General features: G+C 36.7%; 2 protein-coding genes across 2 annotated transcripts; both read left to right on the plus strand.

The window, feature by feature from the left end:
• Nucleotides 1–929: 929 nt before the first annotated feature.
• On the plus strand, nucleotides 930–7,401 carry lin7b (lin-7 homolog B (C. elegans)). Its single transcript, XM_067374936.1, has 6 exons — nucleotides 930–1,178; nucleotides 1,752–1,870; nucleotides 3,614–3,685; nucleotides 3,759–3,968; nucleotides 4,124–4,287; nucleotides 6,364–7,401. Exons 1-6 carry the CDS (start codon nucleotides 1,103–1,105, stop codon nucleotides 6,383–6,385), a joined length of 663 nt encoding a protein of 220 aa, XP_067231037.1. The 5' UTR covers nucleotides 930–1,102; the 3' UTR covers nucleotides 6,386–7,401.
• A 906-nt stretch (nucleotides 7,402–8,307) lies between these two features.
• zgc:193811 (uncharacterized protein LOC559801 homolog) lies at nucleotides 8,308–14,936 on the plus strand. The gene is made up of 5 exons (XM_067374937.1): nucleotides 8,308–8,512; nucleotides 9,490–9,669; nucleotides 9,776–9,892; nucleotides 13,427–13,515; nucleotides 14,581–14,936. Exons 1-5 carry the CDS (start codon nucleotides 8,414–8,416, stop codon nucleotides 14,933–14,935), a joined length of 840 nt encoding a protein of 279 aa, XP_067231038.1. The 5' UTR covers nucleotides 8,308–8,413; the 3' UTR covers nucleotide 14,936.
• Nucleotides 14,937–15,220: the final 284 nt, after the last annotated feature.

The raw sequence follows: 15,220 nt of genomic DNA on the forward strand, positions 1-15,220 counted from the left end.
ATAAAGCCACAATAAACTCATGGAGCGAACTTATCAATCATTATTTTGATGGATGACGCAGAGAAAATTCTGACCAATAAGAGGACAGTTTTACTCCCATGTGACTTACCTTAACGCATTTTGGTACGCTTTGAAATTTTGCCATCTGAAAGCGAACCGAACCAAGAAAAAAAGCAACATTGTAACAAATTTAGTCCCTGTTTCGGAACAAAACAAGCGATCCATAGGTGTGAAAACACCCTAAGGGTGCGTTCACACTTGTCATGTTTGGTTCGATTAAAACGAACCCTGGTGCGGTTGCTCGGTTAGTGCGGTTCATTTGAACATATGTGAACGCTGCCATCCGAACCCTGGTGCGCACCAAACAAGCGGACCGAGACCGCTGAAAACGAACTCTGGTGCGGTTCGAATGATATTATATGAACACAACAAGAACCAAAGACATGTAACCGAACCAAAAACAGGAAGACGAGACCCTAAAAAGGACAGAATCCTCACGCATATCGGTTTTTCTCATCATAGTCGCGAGTTTGCCCACGCAATAGATCGTCTGTGTGTGACGGATGAATTCCCGCTGGTGTTTTGACTACTTTACACATTTTATAAGCTCTTCACGAGTTCCCAGCTGGCCAAAATACCATCACATACAGGCTACGCACACACAAATGAGCGCATTTACCTCAGAAAACAACACTGTTTTGGATGTTCGGAATGTACGTCAGAAAATCCGAAAAATATTGGATAAAATTGCCAATCTGAACGCTAACCGACCCAGGAATAAATGTTTTTTTTTTTTTTCTTCTTTGGTCCGGACCAAATAACCCAAACGAACCGAACTACAAGTGTGAACGCACCCACCTGCTCCTCTGACGTATAGTATTGCGTCACTCAGTAAGCTGCTGCTTGGGACGAGTGCACGCGCATCTCGCCACATTAGCTGATGCATCTACGCTTTCGCTGTGGAGCTGCAGCAGACGATTGAATTTTACAGTTAAGAACCCGCTCCTTCTGGTCCAAAAACGATATCTTGTATCTTTCAATTCTACCTCTGGTAAAACGGCGTTGAAACCCGTTCAGTCCTCCACTGCAGCAGACTGTCCTCATGATGTCATCGTATTATCATACGGGGAAAGAGGTGGATATGGCGGCGATGACGGAACCGCTCTGCTTGGAAAGAGGTGATTTACTCAGTCGTGTTTATTATATCCCAACAGACCAGTAGTATTTGGAAAATGCTATGGCAGATAGCTTAACCAATGAACAGACAGGTTTTTGTGTCTGTTAATCAGGCAGCATTAGTGGCCACTGAGTAGTGCTCATTATGTGAATGAGTCAATGTTTGATTTATGCTTGAAATGTAATGAAATAAAATAAAACCGATTCATTTACAAGTAAATGTCACATCTGTGCATATGGAAGCACATGGCAGAACGTTTTTTTTGCCTATGCTCCCTGCTTTAATTGGCATCCGTGATCATATTTCGTTGTATATGGTCTATTTCCTATACCGGATCTTCCTGCATTAATTCGTGCCTCTTTTTTTTTTTTTTTTGGTTATCAAAAGAATACTGTAAGTTATCGACGGCATTTTATTAATAAGTGCCCTTAAAGCATCGTTACTCTAAAATATGGTGCTTAAAAAAAAAAAAAAAAATCCAGGTTTATAATTTCATAACCATGACTAATTGGCTTTCCATCCCAGGACACCTTTGTTTTCAAGTGTATTTCTGTAATGTTTTATTTTTCTCCAGATGTTTGCAGAGTGATAGAACTGTTGGACAGGCTTCAAAGAAGCGGTGAGCTTCCTCCTCCCAAACTTCAGGCTCTACAGAGAGTTCTACAGAGCAAGTTCTGTGCTGCCATCAGAGAGGTAAAGCTGCTTCACGCTTTCAAACATGAGAATGCTTGACTTCTTTGCTTCTATTAATAACTCTTTCCTGGATTCTCTTGCTTACAGTTGGAACAAATTGCCTTCATAAAAAAAATAAAAAAAAGACAGTGAGAAATTTTTACTAATTTTTACCTTTTTCTTGTGCTGATTTCACAGAACACTAATGCAACATAAATAGCTAGGTATAAAATTAATTTTGTCACCACATAAGGCAGAACTTTGTCCTTTTCCACCTCCTCACATATATGGTCGTTTCTCATAGAAGGAATTGTGCTGCACTGTTCCTCCTCCTGAATGACTCACTTTCCTGTCTCTTTGAGACTGCATCTCACTTCAGCCTCCGTATCTCACTCCGTGACTTGTGGTAATTGGTTCCTATGGCAGGAGGCCAGTCTGTTCACAATCTATGCACGACAATAAAACAGATTTACTCATGTCAGACCTATTTAGTTTTCACATGTCCTTCAGGTGTCCTGCTCTTTGCTTATCTGAGAGAGAATTGGGTTATAAGACAAGGTTTTGATCAGTATATCTGCATTGCTTGATTTTTCCCACTAAAATTTGCCTACTAATTCGCAAATTTTACATAGGATTTACTGATAAAATTTAACAATTTCAATTATTACATGGCTCTTGATTCTGATTGTTCATTAATAGTATTCTGCTGTCGAATATTCTTCTGTCAGCACTAAACTGTGTAATTGACCATTGTTTCAAGAAACTGATTTCTTACATACTCAAAAATAAAGGTTCTTTATTGGCTTCAATGGTTCCATGAACATTTAACAATTATGGAATCTTTCCATTCCACAAAAGGTTCTTTATAGTGAGAAAAAAAAGATTCTTAAGATTATTAAAATGTTTTTAACGCTAAGAAAAAAATGGTTCTTTTAAGAACTGTTCACTGAATAATTCTTCTGTGGTGTCACTGTGAAAACCCTCTTTAGGAACCTTTATTTTTAAGAATGTAGCTATGCTAGATTCATGTCTCTCATATCGCCCTGATGTCTTTTTCCCCTCATTTAATTAAATAATTAAAGCTAAAGTCAATATTTAAAGGGATAGTTCACCCAAAAATGAAAAATTCTGCTTACCCCCAGGGCATCCAAGATGTAGGTGACTTTGTTTCTTCAGTAGAACACAAATGATGATTTTTAACTCCAACCGTTGCCATCTGTCAGTCAAATAATGGGAGTGAATGGGAACTTGGATCAATAAGAGTCGAAAAACCTTGCGTAGAGAAATCCATATTAAACCCTGCGGCTCGTGACGACACATTGATGTCCTAAGACACGAATTTTCATTGTTGGGTGAACTATCCCTTTAATGTCCATTTTTTTTAATTTGGTAATAAACAGCCATGTAATAAGCAAAATAATGGACAGTCACACGGTCATTGTCACAAATTAAACCCCCACTGGATGATCAGGATCCTGTTGTGAAGCAGAAAGGTTTGTGGGATACTTTGGGGGTTTATTTTGCAATTGTGACCAGCTGATTGTACATTATCACCTCTTTTAAAGTCTTTAACAATCATTATTAATTAATAGTTTGTGTTCATTCCATTGTGTATGCACATGACAATATGAATCAAAGTTTCAGGACATTTATTTTTTCAATTTTATTTTTTCAATGTACGTTAATTAATGATCTCTAAATCAAGCTACAGTACAAATACTTTCTCACTGTGTAGTTGAAATGTCATGACTGGCCCTCTCTTAGGTCTACGAGCAGCTTTATGATACGTTGGACATTGTAGGTGGGCCTGAGGTCAGAGCGCAAGCCACTGCCAAGGTAACTTTTTACCAAAAATCTGCCACTATGTTAATCAAGAATGATCATAACGTTTATTTGATCTCTTTTCCAGGCCACAGTAGCAGCGTTCGCAGCCAGTGAAGGCCATGCACACCCAAGAGTGGTTGAACTCCCTAAAACGGACGAGGGGCTCGGGTTCAACATCATGGGGGGAAAAGAACAAAATTCTCCCATCTACATATCTAGGGTCATCCCAGGAGGTGTTGCTGACCGACAGGGTGGTCTGAAGAGAGGAGATCAACTGCTCTCTGTAAATGGAGTGGTATGTTTGGACAGTATGTTTTTGAGATGTATAATTTAGTAGTTATATTTTTGCACGTGACCATGACCTTGATTTCAAAAGCTGTGGTTTGCCACAATTACATGTTAATGTGCTTGCAGACTTCAAAATGTCCTTTATTTCTTCATTGTGTGTAGAGTGTGGAGGGAGAACACCATGAGAAAGCTGTAGAGCTGCTAAAGGCAGCTCAGGGTTCAGTGAAACTGGTGGTGCGTTACACCCCTAAAGTCCTAGAAGAGATGGAAGCCAGGTTTGAGAAGATGAGAAGTGCCAGGAGACGCCAGCAACATACCAGCTACTCGTGAGTGTGACTTTATCACTTTCTTTGACTTCACTCTCCTATTTCTTGGGACATTTTTGTTTCCTTTAAAAATTGTACACTACTGTTAAAAAGTTTGGGATTGGTAAGATTTATAAATGTTTTTGGAAGGAATCTCTGAGGCTCACCAAGGCTGCATTTATTTGATTAAATTTTTATAATATTTCACATTATTATTTGAAGTAACCTTTCTATTTTCATATATTTTAAAATGTAATTTATTCCTGTGTTTTAAAATGAAAACGATCTTTGTCCATACTGGCTCTTCCACTTCTGGCTTTTCTCTGTCCACGCTACATGACCGAAAAGGCACGTCACATGACCATTCATGCACATTGGGCATGCACGTAGTGTAAACAGTTGGCGATTGCTCTAATAATAGCTTGTAGGCAGCTGCAGTATTATAAATGCAGAGTTTAACTGCGCAGTGGCTGCTAAAAAGGACAGCAAAGCTTCTATTTAGTTCCATCTCCATGTTATTGTTTACACAGTCGTCGAGGCTGGTCTGTTAAAGAGCCGTTGAGAGAGACTGCTCTGGGGTGCATTTCCAAAAGCATAGTCTGTACCCCAGGTGCGTTATTTTCCTGTTTCGGTAGCGTAATGTGGGCATCCAGCCCTTCTTCGTTTTGGTCCGTTTATACTGAAAAGCAACCCCAGAGTTTTCCAGTTAAAATGGGGTCTGCAGCTTTTCCAAAGGTTCGAAAAATCCGGAGTAGTGTAGACGACAGGCGTAACCATAGCAAAAGTTATGTGTTTTAAAATGAAAATGCACTAGTGTAAACAGGGCCTCAGTCTTCAGTGTCAAATGATCCTTCTAATATTTTAATCCTAATATTCTAATATTGTGCTCTAGTAACATTTCTTATTATCGTTGTTGAAAAGAGTTGTGCTGCTTAAAGGATTAGTTCACGCTCAAATAAAATTTTCCTGATAATTTACTCACCCCCATGTCATCCAAGATGTTCATGTCTTTCTTTCGTCAGTCGAAAAGAATTTAAGTTTTTTGATGAAAACATTCCAGGATTGTTCTCCTTATAGTGGACTTCAATGGACTCCAATTAGTTGAAGGTCAAAATTACAGTTTCAGTGCAGCTTCAAAGGGCTTTAAACAATACCAGATGAGGAATAAGGGTCTTATCAACACAAATTATTGTCTTGCATGTGTTTCCGCTTTCCGCATTCTTCAAAAAGCTTATGCTGTATGTCCTACGCCTTTCCTATTCTACTTACGGGAAAAAAAAGGAAACCGGCGCTGCGTTCGTTCCGTAAGTTAAATAGGGAAGGTGTTGGACATACAGCGTAAGCTTTTTGAAGAATGCGAAAAGCAGGAGCACGTGTAAGACTATAATTTGTGTTTATAAAACATATACAGTTGTATTTTTTTGAAAATGACCGATGGTTTCTCTAGATAAGACCCTTATTCCTCGTCTGGTATCATTTAAAGCTCTTTGAAGCTGCACTGAAACTGTAATTTTGACCTTCAAACGTTTGGAGTCCATTGAAGTCCACTATAAGGAGAAAAATCCTGGAATGTTTTCATCAAAAACCTTAATTTCTTTTCAACTGAAGAAATAAAGACATGAACATCTTGGATGACATGGGAGTAAATTATCAGGAAAATTTTATTTGAAAGTGGACTAATCCTTTAATATTTTTGTGGAGACTGTGATATTTTTTTTCTCTGGATTCTTTGATGAATAGAAAGTTCAAAAGAGCGTCATTTATTTGAAATGGAAATCTTTTGTAACATTATAAATATAAAAATTTAGTGCATCCTTGGTAAATGAAATTACCTAAAAAAAAAAAGTATTACTGACCCCAGACTTTTTAATGGTTGTGAATATCACATCACCATCATGTTTTTATTTATTTATTTATTTTTATTACAGTAGAGTAGACAATATGTATACAATAGACTGCTAAAATTAATACATTCAATAAAATGTCTTGTCATCTGTCATGTTAAATGTTTTTAATAAAATATGGGATATGATATTGAATGTACAAGTAGCCTATCTGTATTTTGACATTTCCCCATCATTGTCTTTTCACCGACAGGTCTCTGGAGTCCAGGGGTTAACCAATCTTAACTTCTGACTTGGCTGCTGATCCATTCTCCCACCCTTTCTGCTCATGTAGGATGACAGAAGACCCTGGGGAGATCAGTGTAGACTACCCTTAGATATTTATGTTAGTGGAACGATCTCAAAACATGTAGACCTCAAATATACTATTTTCCCTGGCCATGCAGAGGGAGAGACTGCATAGTGCATCTGGTCTGTCTTGAGTCTGATTTTCTATTGTATTCTTCTGTGGAACCTGCACCCTGTGATATGCTGGGTGGTTGTGTGTGTGTCTGTTAGCACAGAGGAGAGCTTTAACAGTTGCCTGGAGAGTGCAAATAGCACGCAGTATGTGTACTTGTAGGACAAAATGTGTGTCTTTTGCTGTAGGTTTATTGAACTGAATGGCATGATGGTTCCTACTTAGACCATTATTCACCCACTCACTTATTGAGTGTTTCAGAAAACATGCATTGACAATAGAGTTAAAGCTATGCATCCCAGTTACAGTATAAGTATTCTTGTATCATGTGTTCTGCTCTGAGAACTACATAACGAGGACAAACACTGTTATTGCAAACAATAAGGACACTTCCTGATTGAACTGATTGCTCTGTACTAAGCACGCCATACTCAAATAGGGTTGTCATGAAAGTGTGCTGCTATGAGTGGCTTTGTGCTGCCAGTCATAGTGCCTATGTTCAATGCTTGAATTTTTGAGTTTATTTATATATTTATTCATACATTAAAATCAACAATGTCATTTAATAGTCTGTCTGTTGTTCATAAGCATTTACTATGGTAGTCATAGTATTGACAAAATATCATAGTTGATTCAGGATAAACTCAGGATTGGGGAGAGCAAATGCAGCATAAGCTGAAAATATAGGGGAGGAATTTTTCCTCTGGTAATGGGTGACTCATGAAAAAGTTTAAAAACAATAGTGCATTGTGACACTTTTTTTTTTTTAATGAAAATTAAGCACATTCCCCCCAAAATTTGTCATTGTAGCCTACATTCAGATGTTTTATTTTAGAGGTTTTTGCTCTATTAATACTTAAAAATGTAAAATATATACCATTTATTTTGTATTAATGAGAGTGAGCATTTGTTTTGCATGGTTTATGAATAATTTAATTGACTAATTGTAATGAAAAAAATAATTAAAAAAAAATTATTTCCCCCCTTTTGATCTGAGTGAAATTTGACTGGGACAGAACTTGTTTAAATATATTTTATTAAATTCACCTCTAAGGTTGTGAATGGCCCTACTACAACCACTTAAAAAGGAAAAAAAAAAAATGAAAAGAAATATAAAATCATCTTGCACCGCTCACCGTAATAGCCTAATAATTACAGAAATTACCATGGAATTTTACTAAATTATTTTTTTTTTTACTTTATTTTTTCAGCTTTAGGTGAAAAAATACTATAGTAATTTATAGTAAATACTATAGTGTTTTTGAACCATACTATAGTAACACTTGAATTAATTTGTGTTAATTCTATAGTTGCTGTGATAATATAACAACTATAGTAATATAATCAAATTACTTTACCCAATACTGTACTAAGCTTTCTTTAATCTATAGGGTATATTATACTACAATACACTACAGTTTACTGTAGTAAAAACTAAAGTATACTACAGTATTTATTACAGATTATCAGTTCACTATAGTTAATACTACAGTATGCTGTAGCATTCATTAACAAGTGTTGTAAATACTATCATATATATACAGTAAACTATAATATACTACAGTATGGATCAAAAACACTATAGTATTTACTATAAATTACTATAGTATTTTTTCACCTGGGTTAACTATTTAGGTTAATGTTTCTCTGACCGCCAGTGGCCGACCGTGCGTTCGTTTCCATAGCAGCAGATAAACAAAGCAGGCTCCATTCCTATGGATGGAAGCAGCATTATCTCTGACTAAACACGTCAAGGGTCTTTCAGTAATATGTCACTAATTTTCGACGGATAGGAGTTCCTGCGTTTATTTGGTTGTTTATTTTTACTTTTGCGAATGAGTGGATGAAGCAAATGGATAACCACAGACGAAACGTCAAAACAAGCACAACCATTGGACATGTGTATTTGCAGCCTTCTCCGTTTTATTTAAAAACATGCAAGGTATGGTCACTAACTCTCGATATATTTAGCGATGAACATTAAAAATCATTAAAGATTGGTTGAAACATGTTTGTTTTCATGCCAAGAGTTCAAAAGATAACATCCATTCAATTAAAAAAGGTCTGAAAATGTTTTTAATACAGAGAAAAAAATATAACGTATATTTATGATTGTGGCAGCATACATGTTGTTTTTATGTTTATTAGAGGCTGAATTCGTATCAAATTCTGCCAAACTTCCCATACTACTTCTATATAGGATGTTTACTTCATAAATTGAAATAATGGAAATATATGGTTCAGATCAGATCACTCAAACCATATATGGAAATGGAGGCGCCCTTATATGGTCAGTAATGGAGCTCCGTTGTCATCTAGTGAAAAAGTGTGGTACTGCGCCCAAACAAAATCCTACTGAAAGCTCATTTTTTGAGATATCAACCTGAAATTTGGAACACAACTTGTTCAGATTTTTGGCTTTGATTTCCTTGCAGTTTTAGAGTAAAACATGTTTTGTAAAATATATATTTTATAAAAAAATATAAAATATTATATGTTTACGTTTTACATTTTCATAAACTTAAACTTCTATAACTTTTTCTGTTTCACTTACACGTTATTTCAGTTATTTCACTTCTACAATAATCTGACAAATTTCATCTTTAAAACAAGACCAGCCTCATGTCTATATTCCAAAGTATTCTTGAATTACAACCATTTAAGTTTGGATGTGCATGTTCATGTCTATAAAAAAGTGGGGGTGACAGTTAACAGGTTAAGGACACCCAAATTAACTATATTTTTACATTTAAAAACAACAATTGCAAAAATACACTTTGTAAGACACAATTAGAATGTGTTTTGTTCTTGTTATTTAGAGCTTTGATACCATATGTACTTCATATGTGAAGTGAACTAAAGAAACAAGATGTGTTACAAATATAGATATGTTTGACCATCTTCTTGTCACTGTTCCAGAATGCCCCTCTTCCTCCAGTCCTCCAGCGTCAGAACAGAGTGCCGGCCTCTGCTCATTTCTCTCTCACCTCACACTCTAAGCATAACAGAAAGCCACTAAATGGACCTCTGTATAATGAAATCCACTCTAAAGCCCCTCCACACTGGACCACACACTTCCTCAATGAGCTGGCCCAGAGGGTGAGATGTGTCTGTGTAAAAGAGAGTTTTTCTTTAGAGAATCTCCTTTTTGTTTATGGAACTGTATGTACAAGTCATTCATATGTGTCTGTTTGATCCTCCACAGCTCAGAGACCATCCAACAGTGCGAGCGGTCTCTAACCCCATCAGTGAAATGCAGGACCAGTACAAAGGTCAATTAGCAGCATGTGAACCTCTTGGTGAACACTATAGCAAGATACAGGTGAGATAAAGAAGCTGAACATTATAGGCCCAGGTGAAGTTTCCACTTGCCCATCCCTATCTTTTAAAATAAAGACAAAATCTGGGTTACAGCAAAGCACTGTCAATCTGTAAACATTAAAATACTCACTGTTTCAAAAGTATAGTCACAAGATGTAAACAATATGCATTGTAACATGATGTTAGTGTAAAAAAACAATCACTTAACCTTTTCTGTGTAAAGTTGTATCCACTTTAATGCAAGGACTAAAATGACTGTAAAAATGTCTCTTAGAACTGTACAGCTTAAATAACACACAATATTTAACAGGAAAATTCTTTTATAAAATTTTGAAGCTTTTTTGCTTTTAATTCCTCCAAGAAAATGAGTGATGATTTCTTGCTGTTTTTTGTTGTTGTTGTTGTTGTTTTGGTAACACTTTACAATAAGGTTTCATTTGTTAACATTAGTTAAAGGTGCCCTAGAATCAAAAATTGAATTTACCTTGGCATAGTTAAATAACAAGAGTTCAATACATGGAAATGACCATAGACATCATATAGGTAGACGCCCTATTGGCCGCTGGGCGATGAGATTTGCGGCCGCCATCTTAGACCGGTCGTACTCCTAAGCTGCGTCCCAATTCGCCTACTTATACTACGTCCTAAAAGCATTTACTGTTTTTGTAAAGAAAAAGTACATACTTTTGAGTGTGTAGCAGAAGAGTAGACAAGCTTTGGGACATACTACCTCGTCATAACTGCATCTTTAATTGACGTTTCCGTCGCTTATTTACGCAACCTATAACTGTTTAAACTACCCTGTCAATCATCTTGTCACAGTTAAAATCCTCCACATTCAATTCAATTTATTTTCCTACCATTTCGGAGAGAAATGTAGTCGCACGTTGATCTGCCAGTCATGGGTCTTTCATGCAGAGAATTCTCCTCATCTTTGCATAATGATGCATTTAAAAATTAATGACCAACGCATCATTATAAAAGTACACAATGCTGTTGCAGATGAAATATAATGTGGATAACATTTAATAAATATCTTTTCGTCAGGTTATATTGATTATTAATTATTCAAGCCCCTTTATCTTAACCGCTCTGCTTAACCGTCGAACCTCGCAAGTGTTTTCCACATAATTTAGCCTACTATTCAGATCAGAAAGAAGTTCGAATTCGCACTTGTTAGAATGCGCTCAATGCACGAAACTTACTTTTAGCGTTAGGTAACGTTAAGTGCCTATTACCAACACAATCCAATCTGAAGTTATACATACATTGTTCGACCGGACATAATAACTGTTATTTGTGTTTGTGCACGTGATATCAGGAAGCAATGTATTCACACATGACGGCAAAGCGCAAATCGAGTTACCCCTCCCACTTCTGCTAGTATTACTGAGATATCTTATTTTACTGCAACTATCTGTTTCTGCTTCTTTATCATATTTATAGTGTGTGATTTATAAATTACCTTATATCCTACATCACATATTTTGATTTTGGACGTCTGGTCACTTTATATCTTATATCAGAATATTATATAACTGTTAAGCCTACTATGAATATTAAAATACACTGAACAATGTGTCCTGTATCATAGCTACATGAATGACCTTTGCAGCAAAAAAACCTGCGTCAAAATCAGTTAGGTATTCAGTGAGATATGATTAATTAAATGCGCTGACAGCTCATTGCACCTGTCAAACAAGTTACACTGAGTGGAGCTGGCGACCGGTCCAAGATGGCGGCTCCACGGCTCGTCCGTGCCAATAGGCAGTAGCGTTCGATAGGGCGTCTACCTATATGATGTCTATGGAAATGACATACAGTGAGTCTCAAACTCCATTGTTTCCTCCTTCTTATATAAATCTCATTTGTTTAAAAGACCTCAGAAAAACAGCCGAATCTCAACATAACACCGACTGTTACGTAACAGTCTGGATCATTAATATGTACGCCCCCAGTATTTGCATATGCCAGCCCATGTTCAAGGCATTACACAAGGGCAGCCAGTATTAACGTCTGGATCTGTGCACAGCTGAATCATCTGACTAGGTAAGCAAGCAAGAACAACAACAGCGAAAAATGGCAGATGGAGCGATAATAACTGACATGATCCATGATATCATAGTGATATTTTTAGTGATATTTGTGAATTGTCTTTCTAAATGTTTCGTTAGCATGTTGCTAATGTACTGTTAAATGTGGTTAAAGTTACCATCGTTTCTTACTGTATTCACGGAGACAAGAGCCGTTATTTTCATTTTTAAACACTTGCAGTCTGTATAATTCATAAACAACTTCATTCTTTATAAATCTCTCCAACATTGTGTAATGTTAGCTTTAGCCACAGAGCACAGCCTCAAATGTATCATCCAAATAAATACTATACTCACATGATCTGATGCATGCATGCAGTATGCATGACGAACATTTTGTAAAGATCCATTTGAGGGTTATATTAGCTGTGTGAACTTTGTTTATGCACTGTTTTATAGTCGAGAGCTTGTGTGGCAGGGAGCATGAGGATTTAAAGGGGCCGCAGCCTGAATCGGTGCATAGTTAATGATGCGCCAAAATAGGCAGTTAAAAAAGTTAATAAAAAAAAAATCTATGGGGTATTTTGAGCTGAAACTTCAGACACATTCAGGGGACACCTTAGACTTATATTACATCTTGAAAAAAAAAAACGTTCTAGGGCACCTTTAATGCATTAACTAACATGAACTAACATTGAGCAATACATTTGTTACTGTATTTATTAATCTTTATTAATGATAGTTAATAAAAATACAGTCCTTCATTGTATGTTCATGTTAGTTCACAGTGCATTAACTAATGTTACTAAATACAACTTTTGATTTTAATAATGTATTAATAAATTTTGAAATGAACATTAACAAAGATTAATAAATGCAGTAAAAGTATTGTTCATTCTTAGTTCATGTTCAAGTAGTGAACTAATGAAACCTTACGTGAAGTGTTATCATTTTTTTTTTTTTTTTTTTTTTTTTTTTTTTTTGGTAATCAACATAAAAAATGCTGTTTAGTGAGCTTAAAGGGATAGTTCACCCAAAAATGATAATTCTGGCATGATTTACTCCCCTTCATATTTTTCCAAACCTGCATGACTTCCTTTCTTCTGCGAAACACAAAATACATTTTTAAGAACCTTGGTAACCATTTTTGGATACCAAGGAGATAAAACACTGAGACATTTTTCAAAACATCATCTTCTGTGTTCCAATGAAGAAAGAAAGTCATATTTGTTTGGAAAAACATGATGACAAAATGTTGATTTTTGGGTGAACTTTCCCTTTAACTTGTATTAAACCCAAGTGGAGAATAGAAATGTGTTTTTTTAAATGGTGTGGATAAGGAAATATCAAGCATCAATATTAAAAAATGCTAATTCATGCAAAGTATATTAATAGATGACTCCCACAGCTCTCAGGATTCAGCAGCACACTGCCAGCTGTTTTATCTCCACCAGAGCTTCTGGGCTGATGGAATGAATCACACTTCTCTTGATTTTACTCAGGCACTGTACAGACAGCTGGAAACGACTCAGGCGATCGTGCAAGAACCAGTGCTCAGCACAACCAAGACCGACTTCAAGCGCTTTCACAGGTAACTCTCCACCACCAGAGGGCAGTGTTAATGTACTGGTCTGGTGGATTAAATACTAATTCCAAGATCTGAGGTCAGCAGTGGTGGCTTCTCAAAACTGATGATGGAGATCAAAGGGTTTGCAGATCTGATTCAATCCCAAGATGTAAGTGGAGGATAATGTACTATTTGAGTAATCTGCTTTCAGGATACCATTAGAGCAAAGCATCCATCACAAGAACATCAGGGGTGATGTAAATCTTGTGATCTGGCCCATCGTGAATTAGTTAGAATTATGCACATAATACACTCTTGGTTTTCCAACTGATCAAAAATGTCTTCAAACATGCTCAGCTTAGCAAACCACATCTTCAGGGTCAGAACTGATCACAACACAAGCAATTTAAAGGGATAGTTTACCTAAGAATTAAAATTCTGTCTTTATTTAGTCTCATGGTACATCAGATGGATGCTTTATTTTTCATGTTGGCTTGCTGCAGGGCAGATTGAAATGATTTAGTGAGCATAGCTCATCTCACCTTCTGGCCTGGCCTCCTGAACCTTGTCAGCTCTTGATTGGTGGGCTGCACTCAAGGTCACAAACACATATTGATACTAATTCACACACCTCTTCACAGCAGGATTATGTATGACAGTGTAACATCTGGGGAATGTCTCTTTTTGTGCATATTTTTTAGAACGGGTACATCTACTTTGCTGACTTCATAACTAAGAACAAATTGTTTTAAGAGCTTTTAAAGCTTCCTGTGTTTTAGTTTTTTTTTTTTTTTTTTTTTTATTGAGGGAGCGGGTATGGCGCATATACAAAGATGTTTCTTATGCTAAGGAATGAAGAGCTTTAGTCTCAGAGGACCCACAATCTCCCAAATGTGTTTCTATTGACAAAGTAATATATGGGCTAAGTGAATGGTCAGCATAGTGATATGGCAAGAAGATAATGGACCTCAAAGCACTAGTGTGTGGATGCAATGTATTAATACCCTTCTGTGAGCCTCGTGCCTCCACTTTACCCACTAAATCATTTTCTCTTTCTTTTTCATAGTCATTGATAATCCTCTTTTTCAGGTCAGATTTGTCTTCTCGCTCTGACCTGGATGCTGCTACCTTTAATGGAAAACTTACCAAGAGCGGGGCTCACAGCCGACTTCCTGCTCACAAAGCTCCATCCACTTTATCATGTCAACCCCGGCTGCCTCGCCCACCTCTGCCTTTGCCCCATAGGGGCAAAAGCAGTCTGTATATGGACAGTTTTACGGTACCTGTGCCTCCCCCAACATCACAAGCTGCTGATATTGCACAAAGCGGGGTGAAATGGGAAGAAAATGGTGGTAGAGGTCTGTTACTGGATGTTTTAGGTGTTCCTAAAATGTATAGTACTGAAAATCAGACTTATGGAACAAATAAGATGTCTTTGCTGTAAGAAAAGAGTTTGATTTTCAGTTCGGCTCTAATTGATCTGAACTTCTAAAATGGATTCATCAATATTTCTGTTCTTTTGTCATTCAGAGGATCTGTAATAAATGGAGAATGAAACATGTTGGTGGAAACATTATTGATTTATTGATCCGGAGTGTGTGCCTTTTGTGGGTATGTATTCTTTATCCTTAAAGGGATCATTCACTCAAAAAAGAAAATTCAAGAATACAGGAAGTATGCTAAAAATTCTGGAGGAAAAAAAAATGCAAGTAAAGAGGGAAGACCAGGG

Source organism: Chanodichthys erythropterus, chromosome 3 (assembly GCF_024489055.1).
Source record: "Chanodichthys erythropterus isolate Z2021 chromosome 3, ASM2448905v1, whole genome shotgun sequence".
Taxonomy (NCBI): domain Eukaryota; kingdom Metazoa; phylum Chordata; class Actinopteri; order Cypriniformes; family Xenocyprididae; genus Chanodichthys; species Chanodichthys erythropterus.